Source organism: Amphiura filiformis, chromosome 7, assembly GCF_039555335.1.
Source record: "Amphiura filiformis chromosome 7, Afil_fr2py, whole genome shotgun sequence".
NCBI classification, from domain to species: Eukaryota; Metazoa; Echinodermata; class Ophiuroidea; order Amphilepidida; family Amphiuridae; genus Amphiura; species Amphiura filiformis.
This window is the reverse complement of record NC_092634.1, coordinates 39,017,560-39,044,469: the sequence shown is the minus strand read 5'-3', so window position 1 is coordinate 39,044,469 and position 26,910 is coordinate 39,017,560. Positions and strand designations below refer to the sequence as shown.

General features: G+C 38.3%; 2 protein-coding genes across 3 annotated transcripts in view; both read left to right on the top strand.

Annotated features, from left to right (window-relative positions):
* Nucleotides 1-26,910, top strand: part of LOC140157141 (uncharacterized) — a 38,574-nt gene that overhangs the window by 1,378 nt on the left and 10,286 nt on the right. Inside the window, exon 1 of one of the 2 annotated variants that reach the window (XM_072180223.1) lies at nucleotides 24,665-25,276. The exons of the other annotated variant lie outside the window; for it this stretch is intronic. Within the exon in view, the coding sequence (XP_072036324.1) occupies nucleotides 25,090-25,276 (187 nt within the window). The 5' untranslated portion in view covers nucleotides 24,665-25,089. Of the gene's footprint in view, nucleotides 1-24,664; nucleotides 25,277-26,910 lie in introns of those variants that run through there. 2 annotated transcript variants of the gene reach the window in all.
* On the top strand, nucleotides 1,378-15,707 carry LOC140157140 (uncharacterized). Its single transcript, XM_072180222.1, has 6 exons — nucleotides 1,378-1,804; nucleotides 3,189-3,302; nucleotides 4,984-5,180; nucleotides 7,780-7,854; nucleotides 9,323-9,527; nucleotides 13,684-15,707. The coding sequence occupies exons 1-6, from the start codon at nucleotides 1,591-1,593 to the stop codon at nucleotides 13,728-13,730; spliced, it is 852 nt and encodes a 283-aa protein (XP_072036323.1). The 5' UTR covers nucleotides 1,378-1,590; the 3' UTR covers nucleotides 13,731-15,707.

Here is a 26,910-nt window from a genome sequence, read left to right as displayed (position 1 = left end):
CAGTCGAAGGCTTTACTTGAATCCAGAAAAATTCCCCCTGTTGCACATCCCTCATTCATATTGCTCAAAATAATCTCCAACATCAAGTAAGGTAGTTATAGTAGAATGATTGGTAAGAAAGTCTAGACTGATTAACAGAGAGAAGACCATTATTGGTTAAATAAGAACAAAGGAAGGCGGTTATGTACAATTCTTTCAACAATTCTAGAAACAATTGGAAGAATAGAAATTGGCCTGTAGTTTCCTACATCAGATTAATCACCAGCTTTGAAGATAGGGGTAACGGTAGCTTTTGTCCAGTCTACTAGGAAAGTGGATGTACAAAGAGACAAATTACAAATAGTGACATAGAGATACAGATGTAGGGAGCTATTAATTCAAGCAATTGAACACTGAAATTATCAGGACCAGATGACTGATTATCAGGCAATCACATGACCCGCAACATGGCAAAAGGAGACAGGGAAGACAGAGTACCACCAGTACACCGCAACAGGGCTATTACTCTTTCCCTAGCTGAGATCAGAAATGTGTGTAGTAAGTTAGCTTGTGACCGACTGCTTCGCAGCCGACCGTTAAACAGAGTATGTGTTTCAAAACAAACAATTTTAAAAAATTCTTAAATAAACAATGGAATACAAAATCATATTTAGATTATAACCATAAAAAAATATGTGTTGTATGTATTGAAGGCCTAATAATATATTATTTTTTATTTTCCAAAGAAAACACAGACAATAAGACACTTGCATTAGTGTTTAAAATGGCGGTGATACATTGGCTTATTTTTAACGTTATGATTTATGCTGTAAGCCTCGTATAGTTGCCTGGGCATGCATAAACAATATATCAGATTGTTGGTATGATAGACTGCATACTGTATAGTACATGTATAATGCAAACACTTTTTGCCTAAAAGCAAGCAGACCATAAATTTCTTTCTTTTATACTCGGCATATTTTATTATTTTTAATTATTGAGGCAGATCTCCCTGGAAAAGTGTCACTAGATATATATCAGTATACTCAAGGAGGGCGTTGTTGCTGCTTTATTTACTGAGTAAAGGCCAGCCCTATGTTTTGGCCCAGTGGCCCATATTATGTCACATATTGGACTCATACTGTACATACAACAATAAAATGATATAGCCCTATTTGTGTACGAAATCTGAGCAATGTAGCTACTTTATTCAACGGCTGGCCCATTGTTTTAATATTTGAACATCTGAGGCCAAAATGGGCAAAAGACACATCTACAAGTTAGGGCCCAGTCGTGTATCACATTATGAGCTCTAACGCCCTTGCAGTTTTAGAGCTAGCCTTGTCGATCTGTTGCCCCTTATTTTAATATTTTAAAATAATATATGACATATGGGACTCATGTCATGTATACATGATAATATAGAGTACCACTGGGGCTATCAGTGTACCAACTCGGTTTTTTTTGTTCAAAAACTCCCATGCCCCCTGTAAATCTAATGGTGCGCCCCTAACGTCATTCTCCTATGGTCAAAATGAGATCTGTCAATATGGACAAAATAACATAGTATATGCACGCTCACTATCTAGGTTCCTATAGCCGAGTCAAGATATGGTCAGCCGATATAAAAGTTGGCCTCTGAGGGTATCGGTATCCCAAATTACTGAAAATGTTCCTCTAAACATGTGCACATTACACATACCCCAGGTCTTATCACTCTTACTCATGTCTTACTCTGCACATGCTGATTCTTTCTTCTTCCAAATATACAGAAGCGAAGAAACTGGCCAGGTGGAAGGATTTATCCCGGATTTTGTAAATGCAGGTAAACTCAAGTTATGATTTGAAATTACTTGGTACTCTAGGTCGGTAAACATGAGTAAGATTTGATCTTTCCCTAGAGAAGTCCTTTTGAGAGGGCTGAGCTTTCGGAACTCTAGCGAGTGCCATCTTCAGCAGAGCAACTAAATAAACATGATGATGTGCCTTATATACACTCGGGGGGAACTGTCAATGAGAAAAAAGTGATTGACATAAAATGTCAAGAGGAGGGATGTCAAAATGATTGACAGGAAGTGTCAATAAGTCAATAAGGAGTACTTCCTGTGTGGAGAAACAAACAAGCTAATTAACTTGATCAAAGGTCCTTTTAAATAATCTATTAAATTCAGGAACCTTCGCGTTTACTTCAAAACGACCAATACTCTTAAACAGCAACTTGTACACCCCAAGGACCCAATTCCCAAGGATCTCCAGCCAGGAGCTATCTATTCTTGTGGATCTTGTGAAGAGAACTAGTGAACTCCAAAGAGACACCAACTTCCTGTGTGGAGAAACAAACAAGATATTTAACTTGATCCTTTAACGAGGTCCTTTTAAATAATCTATTAAATTTAGGAGGAATGTCTGGAGTGGAATGGATATGCCAAGCTTCCATGAACTTCCTTTCAGACCACTTGGCATTCATGTCCAAAATCTTGGTATTTGCCGAGGTTTGCAGCATCTGAACAGGTGATTACAATCGCCTCTGCATAATGGCTCTCAGAATAAACAATCTTGCCAGCCTGCAATTTCGGACGCACCGATGGCGAAAAACCTCGTTTTTTGCAGCAGTAGCTTCAATTTGGAGTGAAAATGAAATGGGATATAACGAGTGGCAGAAAATTGAGAAATAATGTATGTAGTTAAGTAGGTAGTCAAAATTACAGTTCCACAATCAAGATATCGATGATATAACAAAACAGTTTTTTGTCACGCAAGATTTTCCAAATTGTCCCTCCCTCCAAAAAACGGGCTTCTAAAATTTAATGGGTACTGCATTTGGTTCTGATAAACATTACAAACGGTAAACACATTTAAAAAAAACCAACCATGAACACGTTTTTGATCTCAAAACATGGTGGGTACGTTTTTGATCTCGTGAACACGTTTTTGATCTTGTGAACATGGTATAAAATATATAGTGTATTCAAACGGATTCTAAAAATTATGTATAAACATATAAAAATAATATCAAGCTATATCCATATATCCAACGCACCAATATTTTTCTCATCGAGCTATTTGATTGCTGAGAAAAGACGGATTTAGAAAACAAGTTTATAAGTCTTTTATATGTTTTTTATACGTTTCTTGTAGTATCCTTAAAGGTGCGAAGAACGGCAAGTCTATGTTGCATAACACTATTATTAGAATCGTCTTTGTAACAGTTTGCAGAATAGCCAACAAGAATTGTAAGCTGGTGGTCGCCCCCTGGTCAGATTGTTGGAACAGCGAGGCCGGAGGACGAGGGCTTATGGCAGGGTGGTTTGACGCGTGCAGTGGTAAGATAATGTACAATTCAGTGGTGTATCACTATCAGGTGTTAGTTTTCTTTTTGGCCCGGTATGTTCCGTGGCGTATTATAGACCTAAGCCCACATAATATACACTCACCAATTTATTGGTAGAAAGACTATAAAATCTACGGGCCGGCAATATGCTGAATAGTGCTGGGGAAAGGTCACTTGGGGGGATGGGGGTGAGGTTACTCAACACCAAATTAATGACCATACTGATATGCTCCCGGAATTCGGAAAGACTCTCGTTTTTGCGCCGCGAAGCTCCGAAAGACCTCTACATTTTATCACAAATTTGACAATTTCAGCTCTAAAAGACCCTCAAATTGCTCATTCCTCACATTTCTGGTGTTCTTTACACGATTTTCAACCAGAAAGCGAAGAAAAACCCTTGATTTCGACTGTTAGGAGCTCCAAAGCCCCATTTAAACCGAATTCACTTCAAATTTTGCATTAAAATAGCACAATTTTGCGGCAGAAGGGGAGGGGGCACGAATGCCCCCAATTTCTTATCCATGCGGAGACGTCCTCCCCTAATAGAAAAAAAAATCAAAAAACAATAATTGCCCTGCTAACAAGGGGAATTTTTGTGCTATAAAAGGCGTCTCTAAACTTCGTTAAGGGAAAAATATCAGTTTGCCTTAACGTTTATATATTCTATGGTGTCAAATTGCATTAAGGTTACTATTAAAGACGGTTCATCACCCTTGCTTTCTTGCCCTGCGGGGCCCTTCTATATTGGAACTCACTTGGAGTGTTTAGTTATCGTATAGCAGTTTTTGTTGATACTGAAAACAATACATACATCTGAGTTAGTGACTGTTTACATTAGACCCCTGGTTGAATATTCTGACGTCATTTAGGACTCCACACTTTCATCCAAGCAGTCCAACAAGCTTGAGAGCATCCACAGAAGCTCAGAACAGAGCTCTGAGAATTATCCTTGGGTTTAATTATGTGTCGTATGTCAATTCTCTTGTTATGTGCAAAATTGTTAAGCTATCTGCTAGGAGGAGTATCATTGCCTTAATTTCGCTCGTTCATTGTCCAAGTCTGATCGGGCCATCAATTTGCTTCGTCCCAGCAGAGGTCAGTCTCATGCTAGACAATTAAGAAACAATATCGTTCTCACGCAGCTCCGTTCGCGTACAGACAGGTTTGCTAATAGTCCAGTTCCTTACTTTGTTGGGCTGCTAAACAGTGACCCATCATAACTCTGCCTCCTCTCCTGTATTATAGTTTTATTATTATTGTTTTAAGCTTTTACCCCTTAATTTCCTTCATTCTTCAAACCCTCTATCGGGGGGCTAATTTATAGTTTAAGCTTGCTGGATATCCATATTTTGCGATTAGTGGTTCTTTGCAGCCCTGTGGGGCAACATTGTTGGCCATCCAAATTTCGCAGTCAGTGGTTCTTTGGAGCACTGTGGGGCAATCTAGTTGGATATCCTTAATCAGCGGCGGTTGTTGGCGGTCTTTAGCGGGTTGTGTTTTTAAATTAACCTTTAAATTGCCTCTTCCACCGCCAATGGACGGCCAGGATTTTTTAACTTATTAATTTTCCTAAATATATATTCTATGGTATCAGATTATTATTATTATTATTATTATTATTATTATTATTATTATTATTATTATTATTATTATTATTATTATTATTATTATAGGATATCGAGTTACTCCTGAGCGGCAACGTACATTCGCCTTTTCCGATCAATTTACCACATCCCCGCCCCAGGCATTTGCCACGCTACCAGGAAATCCCAAGGAGTTAAACTGGCAAAATATAACTGGGAAAACCATTGGTTTCTTCGACGGACACAGTGCTGATGAACATTGTCTTGCAAAAGCTGAAGGAATTGTTGTAAGTGGGGGAGCCTGTCAGTGGCGGACAGCAGTGAGAAACGTTTCAAAATGAAGCCTATATTGAAGCCATTTGGTAGACCATTTAGTACTATTATCATGTACAATTATTTTAGTTTGAAAAAGCCGAAAATTCGTGAAATGAAAGGCCGAATTAAAGTCGTTCGTGGACAAGTTCTCACTATAATGAATTGTAGAAATTATTGCTTTGTTGGGTGTCCAAAGCAGAAACGAAAAGAAGAGAAGAAAAAGAAAAACTGAGAAGTGAGAAACCTTACCCTTGCATACTGAAGGCCCAATTGAAGCCAGTTGGTGGACCATTTTAGCACTAGTGTACAATAACTTTAGTTTGAAAACTTTTTGCAAAAATGAAGGTCTAATTGAAGACACGTGGTGCACTGATTTTAACACTTTCTTTCAGGATCTAGAATATAGAATTGATTATTTATGTTCATCCAGACATGTGATCCACAGAACAAAGCACATTATGGGTTTGATTCGAAAAAAGGAGTGGGGCACTGGTGTATTTGATGAACACGTTTCTATACGTCGCGTAGCTATTATGAGAAGTTTATGATGGTCTACGTGACCTAATTTCGTCCATAGTGATCAGAATCAGGTGGTGAGCGTACCTGCCCGACGGCGTACATCATATTTGTATATTAAAAAAATCTTCTTTTTTTCAAGTGAGTTTTGCTTTATTCCATGTTAAATAATGTTTAACGGAAAAAAATCCAAATTTACAAAATAAATGAACGAAAATATATCGCCCCCCTTTGTTTTTAATTTTTAAACTACAGTATGTAGTTCTTGTTGTTTGCTTCGAGCAGTTTATCTGCTCGAAACGTCGGGTTTTTTTTGTCCGTTTTGTTTTGTTTATCTGTTATGTGCATAGTGATTTTCATCACTTCCAGTGTACATTTGTTCTCTTTTCAGACACTTTTGTGGGCTCCGGAGATGGCAATATTTGGCCATCGAACTTTGCCTGTTTTTGTGCCTACACTGATTGTTTGGTTTATCGTGTCCGTTTATATGCACAGTGATTTTAATCACTCGTTCTAGTGCACTTCTGTATTCCTATTGATCCTTGTTGTTTTTGCAGGTTTAGCACTTCTGTGGGCCTTGCAACCGGTAATTTTTGGCTATCGAACTTTGTCAACTACTTATGCCTACATTTGCTGTTTTGCCCCCCCCCCCGCATACTGTCTAGTATGTATTTTACTTGTTTCCCCACATTTGTTGGTATACCTTGCTCTTTATCTATGCTCGTGCAACGGGGCATAGATATTGTATTTGATGTGTTTAGTCTTCTCCTTCATCTTCGCCTTCTTCTTCTCCTTAAGACCAGTCTTTTGCACTCCTGTAGCTCAAGAACTAAAGTAGCCTCGGGGCCCATACTTGGTATAATGATGGCCCATGACCTCTAAAAATTTCATGGAGTAGCCTCGACCCCAGAGGTCAAAGGTCATGGGCTACAGGGGACAATATGTCTAAAATTGCAAACAGCTCTAGCTCATGAACTACAGCACCCACAGGGTTCATACTTGATACAATGATGACCCATGACCCTTAGATATTCATGTGATAGCCTCGACTTCAGAGGTCAAAGGTCATGGGCTACATGGAGCAATATGTGTAAAATTTAGCTAATTAGCATAAAAATACTCAAATCTTGTCTAAAGTGTATCGTCATTGTTTTGAGTTATATGCAAATTAGCTAATTAGCATAAATATGCTCAAATTTTGTCCAAAATGTCATCGACATTGGGTAGGGGTGTTATGCTGCGTTATGGGATGTCATGGTGGATCGGGGATGTCATGGTAGTTTAAGAAGTATCAGGGTAGGTTTAGGTGGTGACGGGATGCTAGGGTCACGTGTCATGGTGGGTTAATGTTTGTTAGGGTGGAAAACACGGGCATAGATATTCGTGTTTGCTCAAACACAGCTGTGCCATCTAGTTTTCTTTCCAGTTGTTCATATTCAAGGTATCCTTTTGTTTCATTTATTGATCCTTGATGTGTTTTGTGTCCTCGTCCGTTGGATTCACCATTACTCACTTTCGCTCCCCTTGACTTAACTGATATCCCGGACTGACATAGTTACACAGGACTTTGTGTCTCCTTGCCCCTGCCGAGTAAGCCTCATCCATTCTATTCAGTTCTGTCCGCTGCTTGTGTCTCTGCTTCCTGTGGGGTAATTTCCAGATCCCTCTGAATATGGTCCTTCCGTCTGATTGGTGGACGACCCGGTGGTCTTTTTTTTGCTGAAGTCATTTATGTCGCTCCCCGCTCTCCCCAATATATATAACTCAAGTTGCGCTGCATTTGATTTCCAGGGGGTGGGGGTTGAAAAACTAGTGAGCACTACCTGATGAGAAGAAAATTTATTTACCCCACCCAACTCTGTATAAAGGTATACATTGAAACTGAACAAAAAAATGCGACTGACTCACGTGCCCCCTCATATTATCATTTAAATGGAATTGAAATGAAACTGTACATGATGCCGTTCAAGTTTTTTTCTCAAAGCGTCAAATTTAAAACTAAAATTGATAAGCTTCAGGCTTGTGATAATTATCGCATCCATTTTCTTACTTCAGGGAGCAGTACTTCCGGCAGAAAACGTCCGACATTGCATAGATGAACAGTGTTACGACTGGCTGAAAGCCGAAACGGTGAGAATAATGAATTCGTCTTTATTTCGAGATCCGCAGTGTGTTCCCGCTGCTTCATATTACATGAGAAATAGGGTATTCCAGTTAAAATCCATACGCATCCTATGGAAAACATGGCCTTAATCTCCCACACAGGGAGTGTGAATGTCAAATGAGGTTACCTGAATGGGTGACTCAGTTTGAGATATACACCCCTGTGTGGGAGATTAAGGCCATGTCTCCTACAGGGGTGTGTGGATTTGTACTGGAATAGCCCATTTTACCAGATTTTAGAGTGAATTTTCAGCGACTTTTGTAATAAGACAGGGTATCATAAAACGAAATATATGCGGTGGCATTTTTTCTCGAAGTAATAAAACAAGAGTGAAGGATATGTATACAACAGTAAAAAGAATTAAATGGAAGTGGGTTGGACATCTGAGCAGGATAACAGATGGACGATGGAGTCAGCTCACAACAGAGTGGCAACCGTTATATGGAGCAAGAAAAAGAGGATGACCTCAAGCTAGATGGAGAGATGAGCTGGTCAGCTACTTGGGAACAGCAGAATGGACAGGAATTGCAGGAGACAGGAGAAATTGGGAGAGGCCTTTGCCCAGCAGTGGGATGATATGGGCTGATGTTGATGATGATGATGATGATGATGATGATGATGATGATGATGATGATGATGATAATGATGATGATGATGATACCGGGTAACCGGGTAATTTTAGTTACTAATATGTGATGCGATCAAGCAAAATCAGTCGGAACTCGGAGATATTGATTTTGAGATATAGCCAAAGAAAGGAAATATTTGCTTTTGTTTCCTATTGTTTTAGAAACTCTTTAGTTGCTCATACCTTCGGAACTGGTTGTTCAATTTCAATGGGGTTTTCTGCAAAATACAGCTTTGTAAATGCTTTTTACTGTCATATAAGAAACTGAAAATTTTATATTTCCGAGTTCCGACTGATTTTGCTTGATCGCATCACATATTATTAGTAACTACAATTACCCGGTATTTTACCCACTAACTCCAAAAGTAGAAATCGCATTTTGCACATCCAACATGTCCAAAGATCTACATAATAAATTCAAGCGAAATTTGAGGAAGAAATATGAAGTCTGGTGATATTAAGACAACTATGCCAATCATTAATTTGTATGCTTTCTCACAATTCTACAAAATAGCTTGTGACTTATAATGGACCAAAATGTGGGTGTGGTGGGGTGGCATTTAATCTGGTGCACCCCTCCCCATTTTGAAAAGATAGCCTATTCATTACTTATTCAGAAATATTATGCCGTTGTGTGTATGTATTTTCTTTACTTCGAAACCAAAATGTGATTTATATGCAAAGGTCAATTGCAAATGCAAATGCAAATGCAAAAAAAATTGAAAAACAAACAAACAAAAAACGTGGAAGCTGACAGCGCACACACGATTTCCTATGCCTGAAAGCTATTTTATTTCTCTGTGTAGGTAGATGCTTTATTTGCGGAAACCACCGCGTTCCGAGGTAGGCCAGATGTAGCGGAGTTTACACTTCAGGCTTGCCCGGTCGGTGGCGGCGCTATCATGACTCGATACGACTCGATACTCATCGATTGGTGGAATCCAGCCCAAGCTAAACTGCTGGCAAGCAAGGAATACCATGAGATATGTAATGACGTCAAAGTTACGCACGGTAAGCGTATAGGGGTCAAAGATCGTGCAAGGGACTGTTCAATAATTAAGAGCCTCCACAGGGGTTAACACTTCCAAACGGCTTGCTAAAAAATGCCCCTCCCCCTTTTTGCACATGCCAAAATTTTGGGATCCCAATTTGTAATACAGTATTAGAGGTAATTAAAAATGGTTCAAATTCTACTTCTGCTCTAAATTACATGCTATGACGGCTTGGTTAGAAGAAGCCCTGACCGGCCCAAGCTAGTGTATACACATACTTGGGGTGAAAGATCACAAAATGGTCAATAAAGTTTATTTAGTCAAACCAATGAGTTTTGAAATAAATGGAGGGAGAGCCCCAAATGCTCTTTTGTGCTGCTTGTGCGATTGCTGTTGGCTGCCTGTGCGATTGCTGTTGGCGATAAAGATGATTAAAACGATAAAAATACATCTTTTAACTCCCACATGGCGGGACTCTGGCCAAATTGCAATTACATTGAAAAAAAAAGGTCTGATTTTTGATCTGGGTTTCGCTGATTCAACGCTACAAATTTCCTTCAATACAAAAAATGCCATGGTTTGTGTACATAATTATTACGTCACCACAAAATATCTTTGAATAGATTGCTTCCGGTACGGGTCGTGTTGAGGTAACTTTCGTTTGTCACATTTTGAAGCCTGTGCAAACAATTGAAGAATGTGCAAACAATTAAATACCTGAATACAAAACCCACCCAAGTCCATACTTTGGCCAAATTGAGTTAAGCATGGGAAATAGTTGCTTATACATTGGCCTATCATATGTATAAAAGAACAACACAAATCCACCCTCTACGTGCGTCTATTGGGCATGTGAAATCCTAACACCACCCAAATGAAGTTCAGGACTTGGATGGTTTTTGTACAGATATTATAGTGCCCTCTCAAACAGGACAAGATGGCTGACCTACTAAATTGAGGTTATAGTAACAGTGATGACGAAATAAGTGGTAAAAACGCAGACATGAAGCTGAATGGGCACATAACAAGAACAAAGACTGATCGCAAATCGTAAAGTATACACTTACTATGTGATTAAAAAACACCCAAGTCCGGCATACAAAATGTCAAAAGACCCCTCACGAAGTCCCCGAAATGCTAATCGTCATACCTAATACAGTTTAACCCACTCATTTGCATGTAAAACTTTTTACTCCAACTGAAGGAATTAAACTGATACATAGTTCTTCTCACAATCACTTTCCATGGACTTGGGTGGGTTTTGTATTCATGTATTCAATTGTATCGATGATCGTATAATGCACCTTTCCAATGAATAGAGGTGCATATCATGACTCTTTTGAATATGCTTTTCATCAGTGATCACCAGCGCGCACAAAGAACAAAGGAGTGAAATTAAGATTACATAGTACTTTTGTTCTTCCTTCATATTAGTAGCTCCATGAGCTATTATAACATGCAGAAGCAATATATTACGTAACGCATTGTTCCTTTGTGGCAAGTTGATTTGCCGACAAGCTATTCATCGAGAAGTACATTTGTTCAAGACAAAAGGGTTCCGCCATTAAATCGGTAACTTAATATCCCAAATATCCAGTTTAAAAGCCAGGAGCACGTGAGGGAGTGATGATATTCATAAAGTTTCCCAAAAGACCTACCTAATTTTTTAGGTCTTTTATAAAATTCACCAAAAACTCAGGTCGCACCGAAAAAATACTGTACAAAGGTGGGTGACCGAGCCTTTAAAGCAAGTTGAATTTTTGTAATTGTGCATGTTATGCTGAGATCAATCATGAGAACATAGTACATTTATTTCACAACTGCATAATAACACGGGCTTTTAAAATCACAATGTTCAAGCATGCATAAATGCATTTCGCGACTGTTTTCCCATGAAAATAAGGATGAAAGAGGGTTTTAATCATTCAGAGGTATCTACTTCAATGAGCAACGTCAGTGACAAACCGTTCAAGATAGGTTATTGGAATAAAGTTTTAATACGTCAGGCTTTAGAGAAAACAAAACCTGTTTTGGTAAATTTCCGTGGAATAAAGTCCATTCTGTTTAAGAACATATAAATTTAAACAATCGGACACCATTTGGCTCGAAGCTCTTTGGAAATGCCTGACATAGGAGTTGATATCAATTTAATTAATATCATCGAAGTCGTGTACCATCAGACCAAGTGTGCTATTGTCAATGGAAAGATATCTATTATAAGCTAACTGGTTTAAAGTTGAAGTTGGTCTAACTGTCACCAGTCTTACCAGCGGGAGGGAGAGTTAGCGCAGCGGTAGTTCCCTCGCTTTGCACCACTGAGGTCCCGGGTTCAAGCCCCGGCGCGGCCCAAGGACTCATGTGCACTTGGTTTATCCCGATTCCATGCTCGCCCTCGCAGGTTTTCTCCGGGATCTCCGGTTTCCTCCTGTATCGCAAAAATCGGTGATTAGATGTTTGGTTATCAAAACTTCCTTCACCCAATGGAATTTGGGGAGCTGCACAGATAATTGGTGGATGTTACAATCTAAATGCGGATAGGTGTGCGCCGTTCGGCAGCAACCTAGTTGATGCGATCTGATTGTGATGATTCACCATTGCAGCGAAATTACAGCGCTTTGAGTCCTCTAAGATCTGGAGAAAGGCGCTTTATAAATCCAAAATTTATTATTATTTATTATTATTATTACTCGACATTTACCTGGCGTTTGTTATGAAAGATTTACAAGAACTTGATACAGTTAAATTATGATAAACGACCCTCGGGATATCATTGTCAGATGCACCAGTTGACAAAGTCCAACAGTTTGTATTGCTGAGGAGCAATGTCCCTTCCATGTAAAGACTCACAGTCTAGTCCAACCATAACCCGACAAGATCTTTAATTTAAAGACCAAGATTTATAATGCAACTTAGAGGATGTGCAATAATTATTTTCCCGGGGGGAATTTCGAACGGCCCGCCAAAAATCTTTGCCCCCCCCTTACACATGCCAAATTTTTGGGATCCCAATTTTCATTTAAATTTAATTTAAAGACCAAGATTTATAATGCAACTTAGAGGATGTGCAATAATTATTTTCCCGGGGGGGGGGGGAATTTCCGAACGGCCCGCCAAAAAATCTTTGCCCCCCCCTTACACATGCCAAATTTTTGGGATCCCAATTTTCAAATCTTAAATAGTCTAGATATATGTTGCGAGCGTAGCGAGCAGGAAAATTTGCATATTAAAGCGTTTCCGAACTGTTTTCCTAAGCCTTTTTAGAGCGTTTTATTTAAAAGGCGTCCAATGAATGTGTGCCAAAAATCGCTTGCCCCCCTCTCGGCTGGCCAAAAGTTGCTGGCCCCCCTTTCGGCCTCCCCCAGTGCTCATAATTATTGCACAGACCCTTATGGAGCAGATTTGTGGACCGTCACAAAATCTATTAAGTACACTCCGCTCCATGCGTGGTGTATCATTGAGAGATAGGATGAGAAAAGAGGAGATTTGTCCCTAGCTAAATGAGACAACAAATATCATAACCAAGCCAAGTCCATCACTAGGATTTCATAACACATCTAAGAGGAAGAGGCCGCCCACCACCGCGTCACGTTGGAAAGACCAAATACAACATGATTCCCAGTTAGCTGCCTGTCGGCAAAGCATTTCAAACTTCAAGCAACAGACAGGAACGTAGATGGCGCTCTCATGGGAAAGCTATAGAGCAGGACGCTCTACGCTTGTAAGTCAAAGACGAACTCCGCCACAACACACAAACATGTGTTGCATAATTATGCCAAATTTGGGGTACCAATATAGTTTGATCATCTCGTAATCGGCGGGCTTTACAACATCGCGGATTAACATTAATATATTTTATGTTCAGACTTGCCTTGTGAATGTGACATCTCGTCAGAAACATCACAAATTATTAATTATCCTATTATACTTCGTCTCCGGGCTTCGTCTACTTTATTTAACACAAACAATAAAGACCAGACCAGGTCAATTTTATCACTCTTACCGTGGGTCTACCTTTCGACGCAGTGATAAAACTAAAGCCTAACAATTCCCGCCGATTGCGAGCGGATCAAAGTACTCGTATATGTACAGTATTTTATTATAATATACAATAACATATTCAATGTCTTATTCAATGAATAATAAATGAATAATAATATTTTCTTTTATTTGTACAGGTCACCAGCCTGGATTAGACCCTGAAGACTTCTGCATTGGTCTATAAATTATGATTACAATAAAATTATAATGAAAAAATTCGAAATGTGCACAGAAGCATGGAGATGACCACGTACTTCTGAATAAAATTAACGAACTAGATTATGGACTTTGCATATGGTGTAAATAATCTTAAAACAATCTCAAACGAAGTGAAATTATTCCCGTAGAAAAGCCACCGTTTTTCATGTTAAAAGGGGTGCCCCAAATTTCAAACACATTAACAACGTCACCAGCCATGCCCCCTCTTTTTATATATAGGAAAGAAACATGTATATTTTTTCATATATTAGTTCAAGTTAAACACACTTACGTGCAGACGTTCCGATAGCTACCAGCTATCTTTCTCAATGCTACTGTTGATGTGATGATCGTTGTACAGCTGTTGTTGATCGCTGCTTGGCAACGGAGTTGCCAGACGATTTCTCCATCAACAGGTCGTCATAGATGTGACTTAGGTTGTACTGGCCCTCGTCTCGGTTCATTGTTGCTCTTTGCTTTCTGATGGTGATGGCCTCCTTGATCCATCTTGTGTACTCTCTTTTCCGACAATCCTTGCCTCCTCCCAATTGATGATATGATTCTTGTCCACAACATGGTCAGTTATCGCAGATTTATGGATGGTAGATTGCGAAGCTTTTCTGTTGGCTCTAGTGCGGATATTGGTAGCGACTTTATCTGCCTCACTTCTATGTTCATCTAAGCGCTTCCCGAATTTTCTACCGGTTTCACCTATGTATGTGAGATCGCAGTTTTTGCATGGGATAGAATAAATGACATCCGTAGAATTTTGCGGCTCGCGTTTATCCTTCGGATGGACGAGAAGGTTGCGTAAAGAGGTGTGGGGTTTCATGGCGGTATGGATGTTATAAGACTTCATGACTCTAGCGACACGCTCAGACACCCCTTCAACATACGGTAATGTCACAAATCCTCTGGATTTTCACTGTTGTCTTTGGACTTCTTTCCTTTTTGCTTAGGAGTAGCCATTTTGCTCTTGACTTTATCCACATACCAGTCCGGGTATCCACACTGTTTTAAAGCACCTTTAATTTTCTTCTCCTCCTCCTCTTTGTCCTGATCTTCGGTGACAATATTGTCTTTCCTATCTAACAGTGTGCGAACTATCCCAAGTTTTTGATGTAGGGGATGGTGCGATTTTAAGTTCAAGTACTGGTTTGTGTGGGGGGCTTTGCGATAAACTAAAAGCTTCACGGACCCATCTTCGCGGCGAACAATTAGAGTGTCTAAGAATGGTATCTTTCCGTCGACTTCTTTCTCGAAAGTGAATTTGATGGACTGTGTGTCATCGACTTGGTTAAGATGGTCAGTAAGCGGTATAACTGCGTCTTTGGCTACTACTTCCAGAATGTCGTCGACGTATCTTTTCCAAAGCTTGGGCTTACATAGGGGCGGTCATGATGGCTGATTCCTCTAAGTATTCCATAAAGATGTTGGCTGCTAATGGGGACACGGGGCTACCCATAGCCGCTCCGAATCGCTGTCTAAAAATTTTGCCGCGAAAGGCGAAGTACGTCGTGGACAAAATGAATTCCAAAAGCTCAACTACATCATCCGCAGTTAGATTGAAACCTTGCGATTGGCTGTAGTCTTTAAGCCAGCGTTCTTTACTAACTCTGTCTTTCACTATGTCTAATAGTATTATTAGAGGGGAACAAGTAGCTACAGATTTTACTAGGGCATTTGTGCGCGAAGCACGCGAAAAAATTTCAATTGAAGACCTGAGCGCAAGAAGACCGTAAATCCACTTGGCCCCTCAACATGTTTACACTAAAGTTGCGTATAGTTTCGTATAGTTTGGTAATGTTTTATACATGTTCAGGAGCCAAAACAAATCTTTCACAACCTTTCATGATGTTTTCACCCTGGAACATGTATTAAATATTATAAAACCCTAAGAAACATTAGTGTATACATGTTGAGGGGCCAAGTGGACTTACGGTCTTCTTGTGCTCAGATCTTCAATTGTAGACTATTTTAGCCCAAATTGAAACTGAATTTGCAATTTTGTACCCTATTTTGGCCAAAAACATGGTGTTTTTTGCTTAAAATGGAAGATGCACAGGACAATTTGGGGCCCCCAAAATAGGCCTATACGATCCTCTAGACCATTTAAGGTTTGCAGATTGGGATCCCAAAAATTTGGCATGTGCAGGGGGGGGGGTTCAGCAGGCCGTGAAGGGGGGATTTTCGGCAGGTCGAAGGAGGAGGAGCAAGCATTTTTGTACGCCCTTTGGAAATTTTGACCTCCCCAGGGGCTCATAATTATTGCAGAGCCCCTTAATATCTGCTGAACCATCTTCCAAACACCGATGATTTGCTTCCAACTTGCTGTTTATTAAGTTTCAAAAAATCACCTCCAAAATAGTGCAAAATTTTGTCCGTATTCATTTGTCCTTGTCCGTATTCATTTGTCCTAGTTATACGGCCATTGGTTTTAGGAACAATAACACAAAATCTGTTCATTATATTGTGATAATAATCCAATCTGTGGATTCAATGACCCCTTGAGATCGCGTAGGATATATCTCACGCGATCTGTCCATTATGACCTTAACCTATTTAATTTTGTACAAATGACTGATTAAATTTTAGAATTTTCAACGTGCTATAATGACACGAAAAACTATAAAAAAATTAAGAATTTAAAAGCACAGAAAATTTGAACCCTATAAAAGTTAATAATAATGTGTAGGCTACGTTGTATTCGTATATCGCCTCTAAAATTAGTATCAAACTGAAAGATAAATAAAACACACGTCCTAAAAAGGGTCTGATATTCCGGGCTGAAATGTATAGCTTTGATTGTGGCCAAAATAAACAAAAATGCCACTAAAGAATATTCCCGGGCTTGTCAGCAGGACCTGCCCCACGGTTTGAACGATAGTATTACAAGACGTACAACCTGCTAGGGAAGGTTGTTTTGGGACCCTGTTTTTTTAGCCCTATGGAAATCTAAAAAGCGGAGACCTAAAACAGGAATCTAAAAACAGCCATATAGATATAGGGCTACTCGTACGTATGTTGTGTTTTAGAACCCCCTTTTCAAAACACAAGTTACACCTACACAATGACAGATCAAGAAGTTCAAAGTTGTAGTTCAATTAGTTATCAAGGTATTTTTGTATGTTTTTGTTATGGGTTAAAAAGTGTAAGAAAGGTAATAGGTCTTCACTTTTGTGGAGATGTCGGAACTTTATTTACCCTCCACAGCGTTACGACATATGTGTAACCTGTATATGCCCATTGTCTATTCTAATTCCTTGTAAAATATAATTTTTTTTATAAGAACCTCGGCAAATTTTCAACATTTCAGGATTACGTTTCTGGCAGGGAGTCGGCCGAGAAACGAAACTAGTTTCGTTTATAGGACGTCATCGATCTTTTGGCTTGTTCCCTTAGCTTGGCAGTGATATGATGTTGCCGAGCAGTATATGTCCTTTAATATGCTCTTTTTATACACCTATCCGACTTCGCCATTACTGCGGTGTCCCCGATGTAAAACTGCGGTGTCCCGAGGTCGGGGGTTCCATCCATTATTTATTGTGTGCTATACAGAATTGTACCCGGGAATTGTACACAATTCGCCACTTGCACAGTTCCGCCATTATGCACTATGTGCGGGAGAGCCTCGAACTGGCAGCATACATGAATGGGAATTGAACCAGTCATATAACATTCTGTGTAAGGTTACGTAATTCTTCCTTTCATGTATGCTGCCAGTTCGAGGCTCTCCCGCATATAGTGCATAATGGCGGAACCGTGCAAGTGGCGAATAGTGATATTCAATACACAATCATGAGTATTGAATTACGAATTAAATCTCCCGCTCTGGTACATCTGTGTTGCCGTCAATAGAGGGCCAAATACAGTAAACGCTTCTCGGATTGGTGTATATGTAATGTGCGAGAACCTGGTTTGGATTCCACAGGGTGTGTGCCTATAACAGACACACCCACCAGAAAAGGCCCAGCTCAGATCGCGCGCCAAATGAGTCTGCAGTTCAGAAATTGCATTTTTTTCTCAGCCATTAAAAAATAGGCAGAGCTGGGAATCGAACCGGGACCTCCCTTTATAAAACTCAGTGCGTTACCACTAAGCCAACGGACTATTAGCTGTGAGACGTTTGATAGTAATCCTGATATTGCTGAATAGAATAAATCAATTCTGATAGGCATATTTATCTAATGTACGATGCTATTCAAAATTAATAAACTAGGAATATAATGTGAAATGACTATCAATCGATCAATCAATCAAGTTTTCAAGTTATCAACAATCAAAAATAAACCGATGAATCATGGAATATTACTAATTACTTACTAATCTACCAAATAAATAAATAAATAAATAAATAAATAAATAAATAAATAAATAAATAAATAAATATATAAGTAGGAATAGGCCTAAATGAATAAATAAATACAGAAAGCAGAATGCAGTTAGTATTTTAGTTAGAAAATTCCAAACATTCTATTATAATTTTCTGCTCTGCACGCAAAGGACGTGTGCTTTTAATATCCGCGCCTAATCAATAATGGGTCTTTCAACATGCTCACTGGCCGTATCCCTGTAGGATTATCTACTGACCAGGTGCTAAACAACTCAGTAAAGTGGATGCTTTTGCAGTACTCAATCAAGTCTACATACCAAGGACATAGCAGCGGGCATAGCAGGACATTTACAAAGAATGGTCAAAGGTCAACGTTTCCAAAGAAGTATAGTATAGATGTTGACGCAAGCTTTCGTGCGGGAAACATAAAAACATACTCGCCAGTCGTGGCCTTTTTATGAGATTTGATACGGCGCTGAAGTCTATAGCTGTTCCAAATTCAGTTCCAGACCCGGTTTCCAGACGCAAATTTGTATGTTGTTACAAGGAATTCAAAGTTATTTTATCACCAAGTGACCCACATAGAGGAATACGACATCTATCCTGAGCCAAAGACCCATTAATTGATTAGGCGCGGATATTAAAAGCACACGTCCTTTGCGTGCAGAGCAGAAAATTATAATAGAATGTTTGGAATTTTCTAACTAAAATACTAACTGCATTCTGCTTTCTGTATTTATTTATTCATTTAGGCCTATTCCTACTTATAATTATATTTATTTATTTATTTATTTATTTATTTATTTATTTATTTATTTATTTATTTATTTATTTATTTATTTATTTATTTATTTATTTATTTGGTAGATTAGTAAGTAATTAGTTTTTTTTTGATTGTTGATAACTTGAAAACTTGATTGATTGATCGATTGATAGTCATTTCACATTATATTCCTAGTTTATTAATTTTGAATAGCATCGTACATTAGATAAATAGGCCTATCAGAATTGATTTATTCTATTCAGCAATATCAGGATTACTATCAAACGTCTCACAGCTAATAGTCCGTTGGCTTAGTGGTAACGCACTGAGTTTTTTAAAAGGGAGGTCCCGGGTTCGATTCCCAGCTCTGCCTATTTTTTAATGGCTGAGAAAAAAATGCAATTTCTGAACTGCAGACTCATTTGGCGCGCGATCTGAGCTGGGCCTTTTCTGGTGGGTGTGTCTGTTATAGGGACACACCCTGTGGAATCCAAACCAGGTTCTCGCACATTACATATAAAAAGAGCATATTAAAGGACATATATGGTCGAATCCAACCAAAAGTGTCCACGGGCCAAAAATAAAAGTCCGAAATAAAAATGTCTCCACAATTTTTTCCTTTTGCCCATTGATTCATGACATATTGGCCTTATAGGAACCAAAAGTGCCATTACTAATCTTGAAAAATAAATCCAGGACGTGTGATAGTAAATGTGATATCAAAACCCAATGTTACCTACGAATACCACTAGGATGCTTTCACCTTCGCAATACTAATCAACCTAAAACAAATGGAATATTCCCATTAACGCTTTTTTCGTGTAATGTAGACCACAGGGTGTCAGGAAAATGCTAGCTCAACCAGAAAATATTTGTTTTTATTTTTATAACGCGATCAATATGATCTTAGTCAATTTATGATAGTTTATTTTTGAAAATGAAGTTTAGGTCAGTTTCTGTATTTTATTTATCAAATGAGTATGAATCAATTTACACATTGTATTAGAACGAGTAGGATATATGTTTTCAAGAATATTAGGAATTATACGCATACACCTAACGCTTTATACAATGAAAAGGTGAAGAAACCCGGGTATTCGTAGGTAACATGAGCGATTTAACAATATCTATATTGAGTTTAGAGGTTTAAATTTTGCTATTATGGTAATGAATTAATAAAATGGTAGTTTTTAGTTTTCTTTTAGATGGTACGTCCAAATGAATAAATGCTATTATCTTAGATCAAAAATTTTGATGCTTTTAGCAAGATTTTGACCACTTCATTTTGATATACAAGTAGTTAATCATCAATTTTACATAATAAATAATTGTTGAATGAATCCGTATATGGGTAATAATAGTGTCCTGGGGTACCGCTGAAAGTTTTTGACAATTAATTTCCATTGGTTAAGACACTTCATTACACATGTCATGTATTATGCTGTATTCGTAAGTAACATTTCAGTATTTGTAGGTAAGAATTAGACTTTTGGTGGATATCGCAATCAAAACTTCATTTTATAAAGCACTTTGAATGTATTATTTTCTTTATGTGCGTTTATTGATACTTTAGACCCTATCATGTATTAATAATATCGGTTCACAGCGGTTGAAAGAGGATTGAAGTAAGAAACAAAGGCACTAAAGTGACTTTAATTTGCTTAATTGCACACAAATCGCTTAAAACCGTTATTGCAGACTTGTGAAGTCCATCTTGGAGTCAGTTACGTCTTGTGGCCTTTCATTTGAGGGCAACTACAATTAGCTTTATACCAGTGTCCATCAATGTGTTGTCTAGATCATGAGACAATGAGAACAGTCGTTTTTTCCATGGTATTCGTAGGTAACCTTAGCGAAAACATCAAAAGTTACCTTCGAATAAATCAATTTGGACACAAATTACTCAGAAACCAGAAGGTCGGTAAACATTTAAAATGAAGCACACATGACAGTTGACAAATCCAAATATTTATCCTCTTCCAGTCTTCTTTGAATCTGATTGTACGTTTTAATGAGCAGATCGTCGTCTATTTTAGTACATATTTTTCACCAATTAAGCCGTATTCAGTTTTGCATGGTGGGCATGTATGTGAATTCGCAACTTTCATTGACATATGATTTGATAGCAAACATACAGGCCTTTGTTATGTACCAATATGGGCATTGGCATGAATGGCGGTGTTTCACAATACTGTCATGATGTCAAATTGTATTCGTAGGTAACATTCGGTTGCCGAAATTTACCTACGAATACTTGCTTTTATTGTTGACATCTCAGAAATATTTAAACGCAGGCTATTGAAACTTGGTAGAAATAAAGAGTGTATTACCTTGCACCTATTGCTTAACTATTGTTTACTATTCTCTCACTTTGTGGAAATGGCACAGCTTTTAACATGTATTCGGAGGTAATGCATATTTTTACCAAACCTACCTTTGTGCCATTTAGAATTTCTGGCAGCTAAACACAATAATAAAGATGTCCGAATGCAATGCATTTCAGTATTGGACATATCAAAGCTTGTATCAATTGCGCATTTATTAGTGATTTCCATTTGTTAAAGATATATCTAGTGCTATGAAAAATTGTATTCGTAGGTAATGTAAAAAAATACCACTCAAAAATTATCACAAAAATTCATAATTATGTACAAATATGTGAAAAATTGAACAGGCAATCTTTGAATACACACCTTTCAGGAAATCAATTTAGATTCAATCCAATGACTTCTTTTCATAACTGATTTATATGTTTTTAAAAATACTTTAAGAAATATTTTGAAAAAATGGGTAAAAATAGCATGTTTTGAGGTCTCTGTGTCTAAGTTTTTCACAGAAGGGGTCTTATTATATATGGCGCGAAGCGTATGATCAAGGCGAATAAACACAATACAAAAACGAATGCCAATTGATTAATACTTTTAAGTTATGGCCCTGAACATGCCGTGTACACTTTTCGTTGGATTCGACCATATACTGCTCGGCAACATCATATCACTGCCAAGCTAAGGGAACAAGCCAAAAGATCGATGACGTCCTATAAACGAAACTAGTTTCGTTTCTCGGCCGACTCCCTGCCAGAAACGTAATCCTGAAATGTTGAAAATTTGCCGAGGTTCTTATAAAAAAAAAATATTTTACAAGGAATTAGACCAGACAATGGGCATATACAGGTTACACATATGTCGTAACGCTGTGGAGGGTAAATAAAGTTCCGACATCTCCACAAAAGTGAAGACCTATTACCTTTCTTACACTTTTTAACCCATAACAAAAACATACAAAAATACCTTGATAACTAATTGAACTACAACTTTGAACTTCTTGATCTGTCATTGTGTAGGTGTAACTTGTGTTTTGAAAAGGGGGTTCTAAAACACAACATACTTAAGAGTAGCCCTATATCTATATGGCTGTTTTTTGATTCCTGTTTTAGGTCTCCGCTTTTAGATTTCCATAGGGCTAAAAACAGGGTCCCAAAACAACCTTCCCTAGCAGGTTGTACGTCTTGTAATACTATCGTTCAAACCGTGGGGCAGGTCCTGCTGACAAGCCGGGAATATTCTTTAGTGGCATTTTTGTTTATTTTGGCCACAATCAAAGCTATACATTTCAGCCCGGAATATCAGACCCTTTTTAGGACGTGTGTTTTATTTATCTTTCAGTTTGATACTAATTTTAGAGGCGATATACGAATACAACGTAGCCTACACATTATTATTTTTATAGGGTTCAAATTTTCTGTGCTTTTAAATTCTTAATTTTTGTTTAGTTTTTCGTGTCATTATAGCACGTTGAAAATTCTAAAATTTAATCAGTCATTTGTACAAAATTAAATAGGTTAAGGTCATAATGGACAGATCGCGTGAGATATATCCTACGCGATCTCAAGGAATCATTGAATCCACAGATTGGATTATTATCACAATATAATGAACAGATTTTGTGTTATTGTTCCTAAAACCAATGGCCGTAAAACTAGGACAAATGAATACGGACAAGGACAAATGAATACGGACAAAAGTTTGCACTATTTTGGAGGTGAATGTTTGAAACTTAATAAACAGCAAGTTGGAAGCAAATCATCGGTGTTTGGAAGATGGTTCAGCAGATATTAAGGGGCTCTGCAATAATTATGAGCCCCTGGGGAGGTCAAAATTTCCAAAGGGCGTACCAAAAATGCTTGCTCCTCCTCCTTCGACCTGCCGAAAATCCCCCTTCACGGCCTGCTGAAACCCCCCCCTGCACATGCAAAATTTTGGGATCCCAATCTGCAAACCTTAAATGGTCTAAATGATCGTATAGGCCTATTTTGGGGGCCCCAAATTTATTGCCCTGTGCATCTTCCATTTTAACCAAAAAAACACCATGTTTTTGGCCAAAATAGGGTACAAAATTGCAAATTCAGTTTCAATTTGGGCTAAAATAGTCTACAATTGAAGATCTGAGCACAAGAAGACCGTAAGTCCACTTGGCCCATCAACATGTATACACTAATGTTTCTTAGGGTTTTATAATATTTAATACATGTTCCAGGGTGAAAACATCATGAAAGGTTGTGAAAGATTTGTTTTGGCTCCTGAACATGTATAAAACATTATCAAACTATACGAAACTATACGCAACTTTAGTGTATACATGTTGAGGGGCCAAGTGGATTTACGGTCTTCTTGCGCTCAGGTCTTCAATTGAAATTTTTTCGCGTGCTTCGCGCACAAATGCCCTAGTAAAATCTGTAGCTACTTGTTCCCCTCTAATAATACTATTAGACATAGTGAAAGACAGAGTTAGTAAAGAACGCTGGCTTAAAGACTACAGCCAATCGCAAGGTTTCAATCTAACTGCGGATGATGTAGTTGAGCTTTTGAAATTCATTTTGTCCACGACGTACTTCACCTTTCGCGGCAAAAATTTTGGACAGCGATTCGGAGCGGCTATGGGTAGCCCCGTGTCCCCATTAGCAGCCAACATCTTTATGGAATACTTAGAGGAATCAGCCATCATGACCGCCCCTACTGAATGTAAGCCCACGCTTTGGAAAAGATACGTCGACGACATTCTGGAAGTAGTAGCCAAAGACGCAGTTATACCGCTTACTGACCATCTTAACCAAGTCGATGACACACAGTCCATCAAATTCACTTTCGAGAAAGAAGTCGACGGAAAGATACCATTCTTAGACACTCTAATTGTTCGCCGCGAAGATGGGTCCGTGAAGCTTTTAGTTTATCGCAAAGCCCCCCACACAAACCAGTACTTGAACTTAAAATCGCACCATCCCCTACATCAAAAACTTGGGATAGTTCGCACACTGTTAGATAGGAAAGACAAGATTGTCACCGAAGATCAGGACAAAGAGGAGGAGGAGAAGATAATTAAAGGTGCTTTAAAACAGTGTGGATACCCGGACTGGTATGTGGATACAGTCAAGAGCAAAATGGCTACTCCTAAGCAAAAAGGAAAGAAGTCCAAAGACAACCGTCAAAATCCAGAGGATTTGTGACATTACCGTACATGTTGAAGGGGTGTCTGAGCGTGTCGCTAGAGTCATGAAGTCTTATAACATCCATGCCGCCATGAAACCCCACACCTCTTTACGCAACCTACAAAGGTTGTACGTCTTGTAATACTATCGTTCAAACCGTGGGGCAGGTCCTGCTGACAAGCCCGGGAATATTCTTTAGTGGCATTTTTGTTTATTTTGGCCACAATCAAAGCTATACATTTAAGGGAGTTAATTAATGTATTAAACATAATCAAGTGTTACAGGAAGATTAAGCATGTAATGTAATGTAATGTAATGTAATGTAATGTAATGTAATGTAATGTAATGTAATGTAATGTAATGTAATGTAATGTAATGTAATGTAATGTAATTTAATGTAATGTAATGTAATGTAATCTAATGTAATGTAAGCATGTCGAGAAGGATATATTGCCGTATGCTAGCTTATGTCAATTATTATAGACATGGTATACCACTTATGGACCACGTGACTTTATGTGACCTTGAGTGAAAGGCATTTCGCGTTAGGTATGGTAAGTTCAGGTAACCTTTATACGCTTCAATTATTATTATTATTGCTTTTTTTTTTCCAATTGTTCGAAAATCTGTCAACTAAGGGTGAATGTACATATTAAGGGCCACATATGAAATAAACGGACGCTCACACCGAAAGAGACACACAGAACATTTTGCTGTAACTGCACAGAAGAACCATTACAAGAGGACACAATCTGTCTGCAATCATGGAACCTGCTAATTCCGAAAAGCAGCTGTACAATAAAGACAAATCTGGGGGTGCTGGAAATGGTAAACTGTATCTTGTACTGTTGGTTGTTGCGGTATGTTTTGCCATTGCGGCCTTCATTATTGCCATTGTCAGTCTGTCTAAACAGAACGGATCATCAGCATCACCTAGCGTGGTTAACGTAGGTAAGACTTGATTCAATATGTTTGCTGTCAGCAAGCCTTTGATATCATGACTTTCACCCCTAATTTTCTTATTTTTCTTAATAACGATAGAAGATATCGACATTGTGAATCTTTGTAGTCCGAGCAGTAGGACATTTGAGCTTCTATCTGAGCCTCTCGGGTCCAAAGATTTGTAACAATTAATAGCCAAAATGTAAATAGCATTTACAGGGACCAAAATGTAATTGATATCTTGATCCCTGGAGCTCAACTGTTAAGTTTAGTACCATAAGGCTGAAATTAAAAACAAAACAAAACAAAACAAAACAACAACAACAACAAAACAACAACAAAAACATTTACAGGGGTGCTAATGTATCGGCAGAGACCCTACTGCTGAGTCACTAAGTTCTATTTGTTGCCATACATTCATGGAAACCATTGTGTAGAAGCGCAACACTACTCCCCATTCCAGAAAAATACAGAACTATATGTTTTTTAATTAAAAAAATATTATCCGGTTTTATCAAATGCAACATAGCTTAATCCTGATCTTTTAGGTAGTCCTAACTGGCAATAAAAGTCAAATTTTAATATTTGGTATATTTTTGGAAATAAGGGCCAAAACATGCATTTCAGGGTGTTTTTCGACCATTTTCGTATTCCGTGACAATCAGGCCCAAAGACTTGAACAAAGACTAATTTCAAGTTATGCATTCTAATTTTTGGAAAACACATTTTCCAATCCTTTTCATAACTAATAGCAAAAATAACATATAATATTAAAATTATGAGCTAACTCTTAGTCTATACTCAAGATTTTGAATGCTTACACTTGTGCCAAGTCTTACAATTTTGTCACTACAATTGTAAAAAAAAACATGCACAATTGTATTTATTCCGTATTGATATATAAGCGGGATCTGCACTCGACCGGCCTCCTTATAAAGAGACACGTACAGTATTGTTTTGTAAGTATAAGGCGACTCACTGCACACCTTATCATTACCGGTATCGCGCCTGGTATTTTACTGTGTCCCTATATGAAAATAACTAAATTTTTACCGGTACGCCAGCGTGTCAGGGAGATTATTGACTAATTGGGTATTATTCCAGATATCGACCATCACAGCAGTCGCCATTGCCCCCGTAAGTACTTAACGACCTACTTGTTAAGGCCTTTCGAGTGCAAAATAAATTAAGTTTCATTATTAAGTAATAAGTTTTTGCTCCAATTATCGCATGGTATGGTCGATAAGAGCCTTTGTCAACTGCTCAGAATAACCGAAGTACCATGATAGCGTCACAACCAGCATTTTGCAATTAATTGTTAAGATAGTTATTTGTTTCATTCTGCAGTTACTGTCCGTTTTCCTATACACAATACACAGTGCTCTTACCATTGACGCGTGACCTCTACAAATAGCGTACGTTAGAAGTATGGGGATTTGCCTAGTTAACGTCGCTGTGTGAAAAATAACCGGATATGTAAACACCAAAAAATATGAAGAAATTATTTCCAAACCGTGTTAAGTCTGCAAACCACCATGCTTCTCATTTTCAAGAACGCTGGTTAACAATAAGCACGTATTGTCTCATTTCGTAAACAAAAGCCCACACAGAATTGTTCTCTAGCGCTCGCTTTATAATCGGTC

Coding starts and splice junctions, on each gene's coding strand:
- LOC140157140 (XM_072180222.1), top strand. CDS start 1,591: ATGGTCAGCCGATATAAAAGTTGGCCTCTGAGGGTATCGGTATCCCAA. Junction 3,303..4,983: donor GTGGTTTGACGCGTGCAGTG/GTAAGATAATGT, acceptor TTATTATTATAG/GATATCGAGTTACTCCTGAG. Junction 7,855..9,322: donor ACTGGCTGAAAGCCGAAACG/GTGAGAATAATG, acceptor TTCTCTGTGTAG/GTAGATGCTTTATTTGCGGA.